Raw genomic sequence first — 18,043 nt, 5'->3', positions numbered from 1 at the left:
TGGAGGAGTGGAGATCTAAGTTGTCAGATTACGCAGAGTTGGATAGATTAACAGGAAAAGTTAGATACATAAGAGACCAAGTGTTCACCAAAGATTGGGAAAAGTATGTAGATTATCTGGAATGTATTAGTGAAAGGCAAATAACGCTAAAGGGATTTAGAGACGCACTGTGAAAGACTAAGAGTTATTGTGCAAAGCAAACAGGAATTAGGAATCGGTATAATGACAATATAAGTAATGAAACGTGTAATTTTATTTATTGCTTCGAATGATTTACGGACAGGCTGAAGGAAGCCCCGTAAGAGACAACTATGTTATGGATGATATGGAAATGATAATTGCTGTTTATTATTTTTAACTTTTCTTTTCTGTGTATTTTCTTTGTATTTGTGTGTTACCTTGTGTTCTTTTTGGAAATAACTAATAAAAAAGAATGAGGAAAAAAAAAAGAAAACCAAAACAGCTGCCAAGCCTCTGTTTACTTAGAGCAGGCATGGCCAAACCTGGCCCTCCAGATGTTTGGGGGCTACAACTCCCATCATTCCTAGCTAACAGAACCAGTGGTCAGGGATGATGGGAATTGTAGTCCCAAAACATCTGGAGGGCCAAGTTTGGCTATGCCTGACTTAGATCTAAGCTAATAACCAGTTAGAAAAGTGCTTTGAATACACACACACACAGAGCATCTCTGAAGCAATGCAAAGTACTAAGTGCCAATTAATATTTTTAAAGAGATTGCTTTGTGCCCAGTAATTTTTAATACCCTTGATCAACACTGGCTGCAGTATTGAGACCAATACTAGCTACAATACAACTGGCAACATATGCCAAGCATATTGAGAGCCAACTGATGATCCCCAGGTATGATCCTCCCCCTATTGTGTGGGCAGGGTGGTCCCTCCCCCTACATGGCCTGGTCACCTTGGCAACGCCTCCCCAGGCGGGATTGGGCAACTGGCTGAGGTAGGAGGAGACCTCTATGTATCCCACCTGGGGAAGGCGAAGCCAAGCCTGTGCTAATGGTGCCGCATAGGGTCCAGGGGTCTGCGCGCGACCATGCAAAGGGCGCCCCCCATTTAATGGTCATTGTTTATTCAAAAAGTCAAATAAAGAGACTTTGATGCAAAGGGAAAGTAAAGTTCAGGGTTGGCATGCTGGAAAACTTCCAAATTACAGGGTCAAGTTAGCATTTTCTTTTCAAGCATTGTTATTTAGAGCTTTTCAGCCTGGAATGTGGTGGAAGGTATTCTCCTTTTTCTAGCGCTTGCCCAATGACAATAAGTTTACATTTCCTTTGCAGTGAAGGATAACACCAAATGGAATAAGATCTGACGCTTTCTCTTTTCATCTAGATGGTGCATTTCTAAGTCTTGCAGGCTCTGGGAGAGCTACAGAAACACATTGTACTTGATTCATCTGTGAGGATTTGATGGACATGGGCTGCAAATAACAACAATTGAGGCACAGCAGACACAATGCAATGATGTGATTCCATTAGCATTTTGAAAGGAAAATTCAGGTAATTCTATTAAAATATAATACAACAGCATACTGCCATTAACATATACACTGAAGAGGGAAACCATTAAGTGAATGTCATATATCAAAAACTGAAGGTCCAGAACAGATTAGTGTGTCCTCAATCCCACCATGTCCACCGACCCTTTATAAATTATACCCCTCCTGTGCTGCACCATTAAGAGGAGCCACAATTTTATTTGTACCTAATCCCCATTTTTTTTTTGGGGGGGGGGGAAGAAGTCTGGCAATAAGACTATGAGCTCTGAAACGGAATGGGTAGTAAGGTCTATGCCAAAGGCAAATTTAAAGCATACTCACTGAAATAAAATGATTTAAGTAAGTTATGTCTAAGTTTTCAGTTCATGGTTTCAATGGGCCTACTCTTGAGTATGGCTTAGCTGGATACACACCAATACATTTAGAATTACCCACAGATTTGGGGGAAATAGGGGATTGGTCTACCTCACCGGCAATTTTGGGTATGGAAGAACCTAGCCACAATGGGAAGGGGGAGAGTTGGTCCTTTTTTACACAAATGGTTTCTGGCAAAGGTAGATCACTTTCATCAAAAAGACCCTGCCCAGATCACCACCATCGTTCATGGATATTCAAGAAAAACATATTGACACTGTGATCCCACAAGTCTCTAAATTAGTGCTTAATGGATAGTTTCATTTGGTTAAAATTAAATTCTTGCTGCCTCAATAGCCTACCCAGTAATCTTTATTTCATGGTTGGGCTGTTGCCTATTGTAGAAATATTAAAAGAAAGGATGAAAATATGTATTATATTCACCCACGTATTAAACTAGAGCTACCTCTGCTTTTTTCGCCTTTTTCCTTTTCAACCTGTGGATTCCTCTTAAGCTCAGTGTTTCCTAATCAGTATCTGCCAGGTATCTGTTCATCTGTATTCCACTTGCTATCTCCAGAAGACTAAAGAAAAACCTCTAATGGACTTAGGAGGAAAGAACTTGGCTAAGCCAAGTATCTCTTGTTAATGCAACAAGTGGAATAAGTAATTAATTATTATTATTTTAGCTTCAAAGCAGTTATACTTGAGGGTCGCAGGTAGGGAACTGAACCAAAAGTCAAGTATTTTCTTTTGAACGTTTATGGAAGCTCATTGTTTAGGAAAATGCTGACATGCAGGTGATAAAACTGGACTTCAAAGAGTTCATTATTTAAAAGTGATGATTATACATATATACCGTATTTTTCGCCATATAGGACGCAATTTTTCCCCTCCAAAAATGAAGGGGAAATGTGTGTGCATCCTATGGGGGTGAATGCAGGCTTTTGCTGAAGCCTGGAGAGCGAGAGGGGTCGGTGCGCACGGTGCTCTCCAGGCTTCAGGAAGCTCTGTGCAATCCTCGGGAGACCGGCGCGACTTCGTGCCAGTTTCCCGAGGGTTGCGCAGAGGTGCCTGCAGTCCTGGGCTTCATGCAGCTCTGCGCAGCCCTAGGGAGCCCGGCGCGACTTCGCGCCAGTCTCCAGAGGGCTGCGCAGAGCTGCCTGCAGTCCCAGGCTTTGCGCAGCTCTGCGCAGCCCTAGGGAGCCCAGCGCGAAGTCGCGCCCATCTCCCGAGGGTTGCGCAGAGCTGCCTGCAGTCCCAGGCTTCGTGCAGCTCTGCGCAGCCCTAGGCAGCCCGGCGCAAAGTCACGCCGGTCTCCCGAGGGCTGCGCAGAGCTGCCTGCAGTCCTAGGCTTTGCGCAGCTCTGCGCAGCCCTAGGGAGCCCAGCGCGAAGTCACGCCCATCTCCCAAGGGTTGCGCAGAGCTGCCTGCAGTCCCAGGCTTTGCGCAGCTCTGCGCAGCCCTAGGGAGCCCAGCGCGAAGTTGCGCCCATCTCCCGAGGGTTGCGCAGAGCTGCCTGTAGTCCCGGGCTTCGTGCAGCTCTGTGCAGCCCTAGGCAGCCCGGTGCAAAGTCACGCCGGTCTCCCGAGGGCTGCGCAGAGCTGCCTGCAGTCCCGGGCTTCATGCAGCTCTGCGCAACCCTAGGGAGCCCGGCGCAACTTCCCGCCGGGCTCCCTGGCTTGCAGATAGCAGGCTGTTCTCGGGGCTGGGGTCGGGGGAAGCTCAGGCTTCCCCCGCGCCAGCCCCGTGCCTTGGGGGTGGAAATTCTTTATTCCCCCCCCAAAAAAAGACTAGGTGCGTCCTATGGGGCGGTGCGCCCTATGGGGCGAAAAATACGGTATATATAGTGCTTTTTTCTTTAAAAATGTTTAGGGGTACTCTCAATTTCACTCAAGAAAATCACCATTTTATAATTCAAGTTGGGAAAAATAAATACAGTAAATAGACAAAAGTACAAAGATTCACAAAATGTTTAGGGGTATGTGTAGCCCTGTGTCCCCCCCCCCCCGAAAAGCACTGTGTGTGTGTGTGTGTGTAAAGATTATTGCTGACCTATATGCATTTATAAATCTCAGTCCCTCACATCATCACAGCCTCATGTCCTCTCCTCTATTTGGACAAGTTCAGATATATCATTTGGTTAATACTTTTTAATGAAAGGGTAGCCCTTCAGAATTCTTTTTTAAAAAAACTTTTGAGAAGGAAGGAGGGAGGGGGGGCAGCTGCTTGCGGCACCCCTGAACATCGTTCAAGACACCCCAGGTACCACAACACACTGGTTGAAAACCTAGGGTGCAGAGAGAGTTAAGAGGTAAACAGCATTAAGCTGTGGGCTGGAGAGAAAGGGGTCGGAGAGCAATGTTTGAGAGCAATGGTTGTGGGAATGGTTGTGGGTCTGCTTAAATCCAAGGATGCTGGGGCTATGGAAGAAGCCTCTTGGAGTATGAAATGTGCCTGTTCATCGTAGGCTCAATAATAATAATAATAATAATAATAATAATAATAATAATAATATATTTATACCCCGCCCATCTGGCTGGGCCTCCCCAGCCACTCTGGGCGGCTTCCATAAAAACCAAAAATACAGCTCAAGTTGTATATATGTGTAAATAAAGACACCACAGCCTCCACTGTGCCTCATTTCCTAAAAGGAAACACAGAACCTAGTTAGGCATCTGGTACCCCTGGAATCTCTCACTGCCGTGTAAAACTATTATGTATTCCTCTATATGAAGAACAAAAGTTAATCATCTCACATAAAGCATAAATTCTGGAAAGGACAATCTGATAGCTCCTGTATAATAATAAAAAAACCCCAAACCATCCTGTCAATCTTCCTGAGAACAGAATCACCTGAAAACAACACGTTCAGCTTGTTCAAACATAAAATGTTAACAAGTATGAATCCACACTTGAGGGATAGCAAAGAGCAATAATGAAAGTGAGATCTAATTGCGGCAGATCAATAAGGTTCCCTGAACAATTTGCACTTTTCTTTTCTTGCTTTTTAATATCACTCTTAATTTATTTTCCTTCAGTGCTTTCTACAGCTCCTTTCTGAATCGGGAAGGAAAGATGCTGGTTCATTCTCACAGAGTAACAAAGGAGGATTAAAGATTAATTTTCACTTGTCAGCTGTGTACAATCTAATTGGATTTAGAACTGAAGGGGCAGTTAAAATCCACATTAGCTAAGTGATTTCTTGAAATTCCATAGCCAGTACAGTCATGAAAGACTGGATTTTGGTATAAAGTGCATTAGACTTCAAATGTTATCTTTGGAAATCGTTAAGCCTCCATTTGTATAATTACTGTAGCCACATGCATACAACTTAAACGAGTGAAGCAAAGACCTCAATCCTCTAGTCTGCAGGCAGGGAAGGAAGTCAACTCATCACCTTGTACGCTAAATATGAAACATGATTCTAAAATATGCTATAGGAAGCAAACTTTCCAGCAAGACTTTTGCACCTGGAGCTGTGTTTTGAAGTGCCATTCCTAAATAGCCCTGTCTACAGTGCTTTCCATATTCAAATTGTTAGAATGCAAAGCCGAGTACCATCACCCCACCCAAATTAGCCTCCATAGTATGCAATTCAAATGAGAAACATACTCTTTTAAGATCTGCAGTTTACAAGCTCCTTTCTCACATCAGAGGTGGTTGTGGGGTGATCTGAAGACACCTGAAGGTGGCCCTGTTCACAGAAGTTTTTAATGGTTGATGTTTTATTGTGGTTTTGTTATATTTTGTTGGGAGCCGCCCAGAAACTTATCATCACTAGAATGAACTTGTAGTTTTGATTGACAGGCAGCCACCATTTTCACTTGCCAAGAATGTATGTTGCAAGGGATCATTCTGGCGAAAAGAAAGAATTGGCATCCTTCTCTTCTTGTCATCTTTCTGGAGGAATCTGATTGGCCATTGTCAGGAGACACAATAGATTCAATGTTATGATGATACTAATGAAATATTTGAAGTCACCTGCACTTGTTTGGGTTTTTGATATAAGTGTCTGCTTTATAGGGTTTGTGCCTATAGAGGTTTGTAAAGATACCTTCAGAGACTGAGGCTGAGGACATAGGATTTTGGGTGAAGGGGGGCTCACTGGAATGTTCTCACAGCTCTGATCGCCTGGCAGCTGCCATTTTCTTTTTAGCTGTCATATTTAAGCACTCCTCTCCATATCCAGCTGTAAAGAGATATTTACAAACCTCTCTTCTGTGGTCTCCTAAGCATTTTAAACCTGAAGCTAAAGACCTTCCCCACAAAAGAAAAATGTAAATTATACAGGCATGAAGTCGAACATTATATTTGTCTCCAGCCTATTGCCCACTAGCTTCACTGAATAAAAATGTAACGTTCTACTGTTGTGGAAATGTAAAGGATTCTTCAACCCCACTTTTGAAAGGGAGGCAGTATGTCACTGTGGTCAGTTTACAGAGTCCTCATTGCTTTGATACCTATCATTGCAATACATTCCATTTGATACAACCAATACTGTGCATCAAAATACAGAAATGGCCAGATTAAGAAAATGTTTAAAATGCAGGCAAGAAACATTTAAATGTATCATGACAAAGGACACAATTGCTTTCGCTGTATTTTTAGCAGGCTCTGAAATTGGTTGTTTCTGTACTCTTGGTTTCCCCCCCACCCCCCAATACATAGGCATAATTCTTAACTGAGCAAGATCACTGAATCATCTTAGCACAGTCATTACACCCCTAATTTTAATACATAAACAAGACAATGTAGATCTATAGAGATGAGGAAGACACTACGTTTCAAAATAAAAATTATTGTGCCCATAATATACCCTGATATACGTATGAATAATAAAACCAAGGGATTGTCAAAGTGTATATTCCATAGATTTGTATGATAAAAACATAAAAAGAACACACCTCTCTAAGGCAAAATAATACTCTATCAAACAAAAACCAAGGGGAAGACAGTACATCTCCTTTTTAAAATTACACAATAAATCTGCAGTGCTTTATGATTTGGTATCAATGTGCTATTCATTCCATAGTAGACATAATTTCTGAATAGCAGGGGAACTGAATTAGAACAGTGGGGAGGGGGCCAAGAATTAATCACCCACCCTCTGTTTCAGGACCTCATGATTATTCCTCAGGAACAGTCATGTTTCTGGCCAGCTTTATGGTTCTGCACACCCAGGGACTACTTGCCTATGCAAAATGATGATGGAATCATTCCACTGTAACAGAGGATCAGAGGAGAATGAAAAGCTGCCGCAAATCATTGTAGGCATGGAAGGTAAAAAACACCAACACCTCACCAGACTGGAGACCTAAGTGATGTGAAGAGGACATGGAAGGGTCTAAGCATAGGGATGAGGAACCTTTCAGCTTCCAGATGTTGTTGGACTACAATTCCCATCATCCCTAGCCATTGGACAGGCATACTGGGGCAAGATGGGAGTTGGAGCCATTAAATTCTCCACTCCTGGATTAGAATAATGTTGTAAGAATGTAGGCACAACTGAATGCTCTTAAAACAAGACTAGTTTTGTTGGACTCCATCTTGAAGAGCTAATCGGTAAACTATGCTGTGGGTTTCCACCTCCCAGCCTCCCCCCATATCGCTTTGTCATCCCCACTGAAAACTGAAATGGTGCACCTGCTAAAACAAGTAATTTACCATCCAACTAATAAACAGAGGTCCCTGAAAACTGACTCCAAAGGACCACCATGTATACACACACAAACAAAAAACAAATCTTAGTATTACTTACCACTGTGAAATTCATTACTTTCAGTATCCATATCGTCATTGCTAAGTTAACAATCATGGTAACCAATAGCAAGAGGACAAAGAAGTATAGACACCTCTTTCGCCAACCATAAATTCCTACTGGATAAAGCTGAGTGTTTTCTGTTCTGGGCAGATTGTTTTGCTGTGTTGCCAGTATATACTGTTCTCGTGTCATCTATTAAAATAAAAATAAAAATATCATTAAGTATTTATCTGAATATTCAATCAAATATACCATTTAAATAGGACCATGTCTAGAACAATTGTCCCAGGTTTCAACTAATGAACTCCCAAAGGAGTTCTCCCTCTTGTTGGATGGTGTGATTAATTAATTTTCAAGTTTTCACAATCAAATCAAATACAGTAGGAAAATAACACACCTGGTTTTCCCCCCTTTAACCATCAATGTTTACTCCCCTCCTCCGCTTTAGCCATACAGAGAATTAACACGCATAATGAGAATTAAAGAAGAAACCACACAAAAGAGGATCAAAACTGCAGACATATCTAAATTAATATTTCACTTTCACTTTCACACACACACACACACACACACACACACACACACACACACATACACACACACTCCGAAGCACTTTACAAGTGTTCTACCTTCTGGAAACACTTTCCACATGGAACTGTCTGCAAAATATCCCTTCCCCAGTCTTCAGATTTATCATTTCATCAAATGATAGTGATAATCTGCACAGATCAGCTGAGAAGGGGTCCATGTGTCCTGTTTGTGGCATCCACAGCTACTCACTTTGACCACACCCACAACCTAGAGGGTTGGTCAAGGGTAAATGCAGCTGTCAGGCCAAAAACTATATTAATGGACCTATCCAATGTATTTTAAGAGTTTCTTCAACAAGCACTTCTCTTAAAGTCCACATGTCAGGAGAACAAGTTTGCTTTTGTATAAGAAGCAGGGCCTTCTTGGTAGTTGTGCCCACCCTGTGGAATGCCCTCCCTTCAAATGTCGAAGAGATAAATAATGATATAACCTTCTTTATTTTTATTTTAAAAAATAATTTTTATTAACAGGCCAATCTCATCACATTATCCAAATCACATTAGTTCCAAATTATACAGCCAAATTTTAAATTTTGTTGGGGGTACCCATACATCAAGCTCCAGATGAGTCCAAACAACACTTATATTGCTGCATTAATTAAACAATTCTATCCAGTTCTATCCAGATAGTCCTTTATTACTTTCTTCATCTTCTTGTTGTTATCGTATATTCCTTTCTTTGCGATCTCTGATGATTTTCACAAGCAGATTGGGATATAACCTTCTGTAGACATCTGAAGGCAGCCCTGTATTAGGACACTTTTCATGTGGGATGTTCTGTTGTTGTTGTTGTTGTTGTTGTTGTTGTTGTGTTTTTATAAATTATGTTGGAAACTGCCAAGAGTGGCTGGGGCAACCCAGTCATATGGATGGAGTATAATCATCAACACCATCCTACAATTTTTTATCACCATGGTAAACAATGCAATAGTGCAGGCATCCCCAAACTCAGCCCTCCAGCTGTTTTGGGACTACAACTCCCATGATGCCTAGGTAACAGGACCAGTGGTCAGGGATGATGGGAATTGTAGTTCCAAAACAGCTGGAGGCCCAAGTTTGGGGATGCCTGCAATAGTGCATTATGGCTGCAATCCTAGACACAGTTACTCAGGAGTAAGTCAATAGAACAGAATGGGATTTGCTTCTGATTAGATATGCATAGGATTTTGCTGCAAGGGCATCATATTTGATTTACATTAATTTCCACCCATTTGGCAAGCATTTTACAGTGTTGTACCGCTTCCCTGTTCCCACTAGGAGTATCTTTCTCCCTCCCATCATTAGTTGTAATTATACAACACAAATGTGTGTGTGTGTCGTATGTATATATCAGAGCCATATTACAAAGCTGAAAGGAGGGAAGCTAAATTAAAAAGACAAAGTAAGATGAATAAATGAAATCTTGGATCCATTAAACTCAATAGGAATCTCAGTGCCTACTTCAGCTCAGACTTCGTTTTACCATATATAATGTTAATGAAAACTTCTGCGTTGCCTTCGAGTGCAAAATAAATGGTTTCCAAAACATCATTTTGCATGAAGAAGTGAAAAACAAGGGAAGAAGTATGTATGAATCCGGATGAATTAAATACTCAAGTACTTGCTATACATTTGGCTGGTGTTCAAACACTGCAAAAAAACCCTAGTCTGTGTAGATAATCAAGTTCACCTCAATGCACTCCTCTTCTCCCTCCTGCATTGCTCCCATGTGAAGGATTACAATACCACCAACACTCCCTTTTCCCAAGAGCATAATAAGAGCCCTGCCAGATCAGACCAAATCCCCTTTTAACTAACATTCTATGCTCACTGTGGCCAACCTGATGTGCTGCTGATAAGCTCAGTAGTGGGACCTGAATGCAACACAGTGTTCCCCCAGCTACAGAAACCTAGGGCACTGCCTCACGCTGTGTCAGACCATTCGCTCCTCTGTCTGTTGCAGAGCTAGTTCTTTGCCTCACCTCACAGAAGACACAGCTATAAGCTTAAACAGGATCTTTTTCTTAACAACGTCAGTCATAGCTTGGTTAAAGCAGAAGCAAGCAGGAAAGATGAAAGTAAAACCAAAACATGGGTGGTACCAGAGATGAGGCAAATGCTCCCCCAAACAAGCAGCTCATCCCCTTTTCCCCTCCATTGCTAGACTTCTGTCATTAACATATATTGCATACCCTGCAACATTTCTCTTATGAAAATAGGGATGTCCTATTTAATAATAATAATAATAATAATAATTAGTATTATTATTATTATTATTAATAATAATAATAATACACCACCCATAGGATCCACAGGCTACTTTGGGTCATCTCTCTAAGGTAGTCTATTTTAAAGCTTTTAAGTGTTTATATGCCTTTTAAACTTAAAATCCTTTTAAACTTAAAATCCACTTTTAAACTTAAAATCCATTGCTGTATATTGTTTTAAATGTTTGTTGTGCTATTGGGATTGTAGTTCCATTTGTGATTCTCAAGCTGGTCTCTGACCGTAATAAATTTCATGTGCCTCACCCATTTGACTCGGTTGCCCCAGCCACTCTGGGCAGCTTCCAACATATAAAAACATAATAAAACATTAAACCTTTTTTTTTAAAAAAAAAACACCTTTCCTATACTGGGCTGCCTACAGGTGTCTTCTAAAGGCTGTATAGTTACTTATCTCCTTGGGTCAGGGGTCTCATAACTCCATAGCCTTCAATATTCCTCGGATGAAAACAGGTGTTATGTACTGAAGTTCTCACCCTGGTCCAGCAGGGGGATACTGTAGATAGTTTTCACTCAGGTCCACATATGCAAATAAGGAATTGAAAGTGACGTTCAGTGACTGGATAGTTATAGAAAGTTGTTACTGTTGCATTGTTGTGGTGCTCTATATAAGCAGGCTGGCTGAACCCTTCAGTTCAGTTCTGTTCTGGCCTGTGAATAAACAAGAGCTGTCTGAAGAATTGCTGTGTCATCTGATATGTTCACCCACAACTTAACAACAGGGATGTCCTAAGGAATAGCAGGACATTACAGGATCAAGACAGAAGAAACCAGGATGGCTTCTGTAAATCCAGGACTGTCCCTGGATAATAGGAACACTTGGAGGGTCTGATATTGCTATTTTTTTTTTTTCCTTTCAGACATATTAACAGCTGGGAGGGACACAACTCACTGGACTTCCATCTTTGCCAACCACCACCTCCAGCTTCTGCAACTGATCGCAATGCCATTTCTTGCATAAAGGGGCATCTTGTGAATAAAATGGTTGTGGGGATGCATCCTGGCCCCATCTCAGATGTCCAAGCTGCATTTCTTCCAGAATGGGGCCAGAACCTTTCATTCCTCAATTAGCCTGGGATGCAAGGCCTTAGCTGGGCTCTCTAACATTTACATTGCTCAGAGCTGGCTCTGAATAAAGGTTAATAGTTGAAGCAACTGGGACCAGAAGCAAGAAATGATGGACTCAGCTACTGGTCCTTTCACTCTCCTTCAGACTCAGGAGGGGGAAAGCAAATGACGCAGATTAAATCTCATGGGGAAAATAGTTCACTGTTCTCAATTAAAACAATTCTAGTCTTCATTTCAAGCTAGTCTCAATATATGGTAATTTAGAAAGTTAATAACTGAGAATGTCAGGGCACATGTATTCACTAGATTGCTAATCTTCTGGTATTTAGCAAAAATTGCTTTAATGATTTCTGGATTAACTTTTACGGTATCCCTTCATTTCCACATCCTTCTATTCTAACAAAAATTTATGATCTGTTCAGTATGCACACCTGCATTTTTTCCTCGTACAAAAATGGTTCAATATTAATGACCAGCAAAAATGAAATGAAAGACTTCTGTTGTTTTAGAGCCATTTTCCTCATTAACAAGACACGATACAATTAATGTTTTCGACCTTTCAATGTAAGAAACGATGTCTCAAATTTAAGGAACAAACCAATAAGCATATGCTCTCTCTCTCCAAAGTGCTAACACATGCTGTTTATGTATCAAACATTTGCCTTATTTCCAAACAAGTCCATCCAAACAGGAAATGTTATCCTTTCTGCAACAAGCAAGATGTATTCAATTACTGTATCGGTTAAAAGGCAATTGGGGCAGAGAAAGGAGCCATGGTGGGAATGGAATTTTCTTTTAGCAATGATGCTTGGAGCCACTGAAGCTGGTAAGGCAGAAGTAGAGGGACCAAAAGTAGGCGGAGCCAATGTCCAGGGGAGCCACCACCTGACTGGCTGTGAGTTACAGTATACACCTGCAGTTGGGGTCTGGCTTGAGGAAAGGTTTGAGGGTGGTGGGGCAGTCAGTGCCTCATTCATCCCAATGGACCAGCTCCTACCTTTGAGAGATTGTCATAAAACAATTAGGAAAATGCAAGCTGCGATGAGGCCGACACACAAAGCCCTTTCTCAAGAGAATATAAGGAAGGGCAGAGTGAATACTGCATTACTTCAGGGGAAATTGCTTTGCAATAATATTAATATTATGCGACTGCACACAAACTGGAAATTTTCAATTAAACAATGACAGATTTTCATGAGAGAAAGAAAGAGAGAGAGAGAGAGAGAGAGAGAGAGAGAGAGAGATTGTTGCAGAAAGCGTGTTCTCCCTGAGAGAGAGCACGTGTTGCGGTGCGGGCCAGCAGGCCACCCCACTGTTGCTGGGCAGAAACGTTTGGATGGCCACAGGCAGTGATTGGGTAATTCGAGTCTCTGGGGAGATTTTGAAGTTACCAATTTGGAGGAGGGGTCAAAGGTTTTAAATACTGGACACACAGCTTTGGGTGTCCTCTTGGGCTGCGTGCACCGGATCACCCGCCCACCCTCCCTGAATTGGGGGGGGGGTCCTTTGCTTGACCTTGCTATGCCTGTCATGGGTCACCTGCTGTTGGGGCAGGGGCTGTGGAGAGAATCAGAACTTACAGGGTTAAGAAGTTCTGAGTGACGTCTCACATTCTGAGGCGTGGCCAGATTTTCACAGAGGGGAGTGTTTTTTCTCTGTGTGTTCAGTGTTCTTCCGTCTTTCCGGCGGTGAGACAGCAAAATGTGTGCTCGTTCACCGGGTCTGATTTATATCGTTTTTCTACACGATTAAAGACTGAAAGAGATAAGCTAGAACGCTCGTCTGCAGCCTGATTTGTCACACACGCACTGCACCAGTTTCTACGCTGCGGTAACTCTGCTACAAGTAGCTGGCGGAGAGCAGAGCGGCGCAATGAAGTGTGCCAGGCTACATCCAAAGGCTACGCAATAGCCATAGGGGCCTGGTAGGAATTTTGTCCATTTGGCTGATTGGCTGGTGACATTTGGTTTTTGCCTACTGCGTAGCAAAACGTCACAACTTGTAAGGTTGGCGGTTAGGCATTGGTTAAAATTGGTTGGTGGAGGGGTAAGTGCCTACCCCTCCAATGGTGGTGCTGCAAGGGAATTCCGTTAAAGGAATCCAGGGACTTGCCATCCTTTCGTCCAAGTCCCTGGCATCGGGCTTGGGCCATGCAAGCCCCCGGGAGCATGCAGGTGAGAAGTGAGGGTCTGATGCCCAGCTTCATTTCTCCCCAATATTGTTTTCCCTGACTGGCTTCCTCTGGAATCTGGAAGTCAGTTCTGTCCCTGGGGCAGGGACAGATAGTCGTAACCAATGCCTAAGCAACCACTCACGTGTGTATTTAAATAAAGTTGTGGCCAAAATCATGCCAAAAACCTTTAACAAAATTGATGTGTGAAGTGTGAGTTTATTTGGGGTGGCTTGGGGACCTCGACACGCAACTGTGGAGAATTAGATTTAAGATTGGAGAAATGAGAAACTTGAGGTACCAAAATTAATAGGTTTCTCTATCCTTGGCTGCCACGCATCCACTGCCACTCCATCATTTCCCTCTGGTGCTATAATAATTTCTGCAGTGCTGTAAGTGACTTCTCAAACACAAGTTGGACCAGCTGAATTTTTGCTATGGGGTGAATTTCCTGTTGGGGAGAGTTCAGAACTGTGAAGTTCCTCCCCACTCCTTCAAAAAGGCTCGCCCCTTTGTAAGTTGGGCCCAATCCCTTTTAGGTTTGGGTCCAGTCACTAGCCATCCCTTCCCTGCCAGTTAACTTGCTTCTTAAGCAAAAGTTTTTGCTTTTACTAACTAACAGGTATAACCACCAGCAGGTCACGCTTGTGAAATACAGAAGAGAGCTTATGGCCTGAAACAAGAGGCTGCAAACAATAGTTATGAGCATGCCTAAAAGGGGATCATGAGGGTTTCTCTTAATTGCACTAAGACCTTATAAAGTCCTTTGAAGGGTCTACCACTAGTACATATCATTTGTAATTTCAAAATCCAGATTTCAAATTTGGGGGAGCTGAAGAACAACTTGGAACCTGAAAATCTGAAATGGAGCTTGAGCACAACTTTCATTTCATTTGACATGCGCTCAGATTTGGTTGGTGGTTTGACAGTGCTAAGTACTGGTGCAGCTGCCTTTCAAGAAACCACATGGCATTCTGTGGTCTTATATAATAAATAATAAATAATAATAAGTAATAATAATAAGTAATAATAAGTAATAATAATAATAATAATAATAATAATAATAATAATTTATTTGTACCCCGCCCATCTGGCTGGGTCTCCCCAGCCACTCTGGGCGGCTTCCAACAAAGATGAAAGATACACTAAAATGTCACATATTAAAAACTTCCCTGAACAGGGCTGCCTTCAGATGTCTTCTGAATGTCAGGTAGATGTTTATCGCTTTGACATTTGATGGGAGGGCGTTCCACAGGGCGGGCGCCACTACCGAGAAGGCCCTCTGCCTAGTTCCATGTAACTTGGCTTCTCGCAGCGAGGGAGCCACCAGAAGGCCCTCAGCACTGGACCTCAGGGTCTGGGCAGAACAATGGGGGTGGAGACACTCCTTCAGGTATACTGGATCGAGGCAGTTTGACATTCTATGGCTTCGTATGATTTATATTTCCATAAAGACTTCACTCCACTTGTGCTGCTTCTCCCATCTGTCTCAACTACCAGCTGTCAGCACCTGATGCCTGACAAAAGCAGGGGAAAGTTCTCCTGACCATTTGGCAAGATGACACAGATCCCTGGTTATCCAAGCACACGGTGGCAAGTGCTCATCGATATCCAGGCAGAGATAAGGCAATAAACATTCCCTTGTATCTTCCTTTCCCGGATAATTTATTCTCAACAAAAATATGATGTTGGTACGAGGGCACGTGACTTGGCCCCCATCTGTATATAGATCAGATTATTATTTTGTGCTTGCGTGGAGACTCTGAGCCATGTGAGCTGTGAAACTCGTCACAATAGCTTGGGGAGAAGCCTTTTAAAATAGACACTCTAAGCTAAAAGTGCGCGCATCAGCATTTAGAGTGAATAAGAAAAGAGAAAGGGGAAAGGGGGGGGGGATCTACAATCTGCTGCTAACCAGCCACAGAAGCTAGGGAGAACTCTTTCAAAACCTTAGACAGGTAATTTACCAGAACCAGCTGGCTTCCTTTACTCCCCCTGACAGTAACATGCCCTCTAGCTATGCAGTCCATGCTGTGGCCACCTCTCTTCTCTCTTCAACATGCCAGCAAGTCACTCACCCTGCGTCTGGTTTGTGCAGCATGGGGCGTTAATTAAACTTACAGATGAAGCATTATTTCACATTTCCTTCGTGCTGTTTGGCTGGCTGGCATCCTACCATATGTAGGGTAATATGTATCACACAGTGTAGCTGATGGCGCATAACAGCACCGGAGTCATCATTTCTCCGGCTGCAAACTCATAAATACATACATTATGTATTAAAAAATGGCTCCGTATTTCAGGCGTGATAGATAAAAATTGGACTTTTACAATTTAACTATATATAATGGCCAGTTATTCTTCCCTCTATGGATTGATTTGTAAAAGAAAGACTCCACGAGTCAGACAAATAGATTTACCATGGAAGCTCTTTTCAAAGGCAAGAGGCTTAAATATACCTAGTCTTGTCATTTTTATTTTTTTATTTTAAAGAAACAGATAACGCTGCTCAAACTGATTTATTCCGACTTATCTCCTACAACTAGGCCTTATTTCCTACAGCTAAGCTCTACAACTTTTTAAAAAGAGTAAATATAATTCTGTGTTCATAACCTATATCACTTTTCCTTCGCAGGGTAACTATTCAATATTTAGGAGCTGGGGTATTGTTTAGGGGGTCTCGTTGAGACAGGCTGTTGATGTTATTGATATTTATTGTAATTTATTTTAGATCTTGTGATTTATGTGGAAATTGTTCCATTTGGCGGTGTATTCTTGATGTTTATTTTTTTATTACTACTTTTCTTACATTGCAATTATGCATCTTTTTCATGTCATAAGCTACCTTGAGCATGGTTTGAACTATGGAAAGGCAGCATACAAATATAACTGTGTGTGTGTGTGTGTGTGTGTGTGTGTGTGTGTGTGAATCGTACATGTAATGAGCACTAAATTACCTGGTTGGATTTTTTGTTGGACATACCAAAGCTTTTGCCCCAAAAGTCTATCCCAAGTCTAGCTTTGGTCTCTCCCAAACCCAACTAAAAACCAAATTATCCCCATCATGACCTCAAAATAACATTATCTTGAGGGGTTCTGATCCATCATGGAATGTTCCCTCTTGAATCTCCCAACCATTCCCTCACACACTTACACAACCCTCATGAGCCTCCAAGGCCTATCAACCTCCAAACCCTTTCCCTCGCAATGGCAATGTGAGGAAAGAAAGAAGCCATTATCCCTTCCTCACCTCAGTAGCATTATGAAGCAACCCAAGATCAGTAGATGGAGCCCTCTCCGTGGTAACCACAGCCTTCGGTGTTTTATCTTGTATCTACCTGGAGGAAGTATTTTACTGCAATAGCACCGACACTTAACAGCCCTTCCCTCAACAAGACATAGGCAGGATACTCCATCTTTTTGTCACATGAATCAAATATATTTGTTCATACAGTTATTTCCTGACAATGTTGCCTGCACACCAAGAGCCACCAGAATGGGATGTATATGAAATGCTGTGAAGGGCTACAGGAAAGACTGCAGTCTATCAGGGACTGCAGGGAAGAGTGGCCAGAGAAAGAGCCCAAAGTGGCTGGGATTTGCGCTGTTGAAGGATTGTCTAAGTTCTCTCTCTGTACACCATGCCACTCCATATCTACAGGCTACATGAAGTTGCTCCTGGAACCAAAAGTCCTTCCACCACTGAGAATTATGTAACCCACCAGTCCATGTAATCCACCTTAATTGACGTGCATGTACAAATTAAGAATTTAGTTCTTTCAGAGAAATATGGCACTCCAAACAATGGTGGAGCCATTAGGGAGATGTTTCTTAATAAGCATAGTAAGTTTATCACCACCCATTCTTCTGCAAACCCATGTTCAAAACCTAAAGACAGGAGATTTCACTCAACTCAGGAGCCACAGTCAATTCCTCCCACCCTTTATGCATACAGTGGTCATGCTCATCCAGCCTACCTACTTTCATGCCACTCAGACAGAGTTATTTGCTTTTCACACCAAGGCCACACAGGCATTTACTGCTAGATTGGATTGGCATATGTTGCCCTTCTCAGTGAGACTGCTCACGACTCAAAGACAATGGCTGCCCAGAAGCTTTCTGTTCAAGATGAAGGTAGTCTTCCCTTACCATTTATGACCTCATTGCTCTGCTAAGGCATAGCTTTACACTTAAGAGTTCACCATAGGAGTTTCTCTGTAGGCATCAATACTCAAATCCTTCCTTCTTTTCAAACCATGTTCCAGGGAATCCAAGAAAGATTTTGAGGGCTTCTTCAATAATGACCTAGCTTCCT

The 18,043-nt window shown here is 42.2% G+C and overlaps 1 protein-coding gene across 1 annotated transcript in view; it reads right to left on the bottom strand.

The window, feature by feature from the left end:
* Positions 1-18,043, bottom strand: part of SGCZ (sarcoglycan zeta) — a gene marked incomplete at its 3' end in the record, with an annotated part of 537,140 nt that overhangs the window by 193,831 nt on the left and 325,266 nt on the right. The window contains exon 2 of the mRNA XM_083757248.1: positions 7,634-7,828. Within this exon, the coding sequence (XP_083613374.1) occupies positions 7,634-7,828 (195 nt within the window). The remainder of the gene's footprint in view (positions 1-7,633; positions 7,829-18,043) is intronic.

The sequence above is a fragment of the Podarcis gaigeae genome (genome assembly GCF_964106915.1).
Source record: "Podarcis gaigeae genome assembly, chromosome: 9".
NCBI classification, from domain to species: Eukaryota; Metazoa; Chordata; class Lepidosauria; order Squamata; family Lacertidae; genus Podarcis; species Podarcis gaigeae.
The sequence above is the reverse complement of the archived record's forward strand: the minus strand, read 5'-3'. Positions and strand labels throughout refer to the sequence as shown.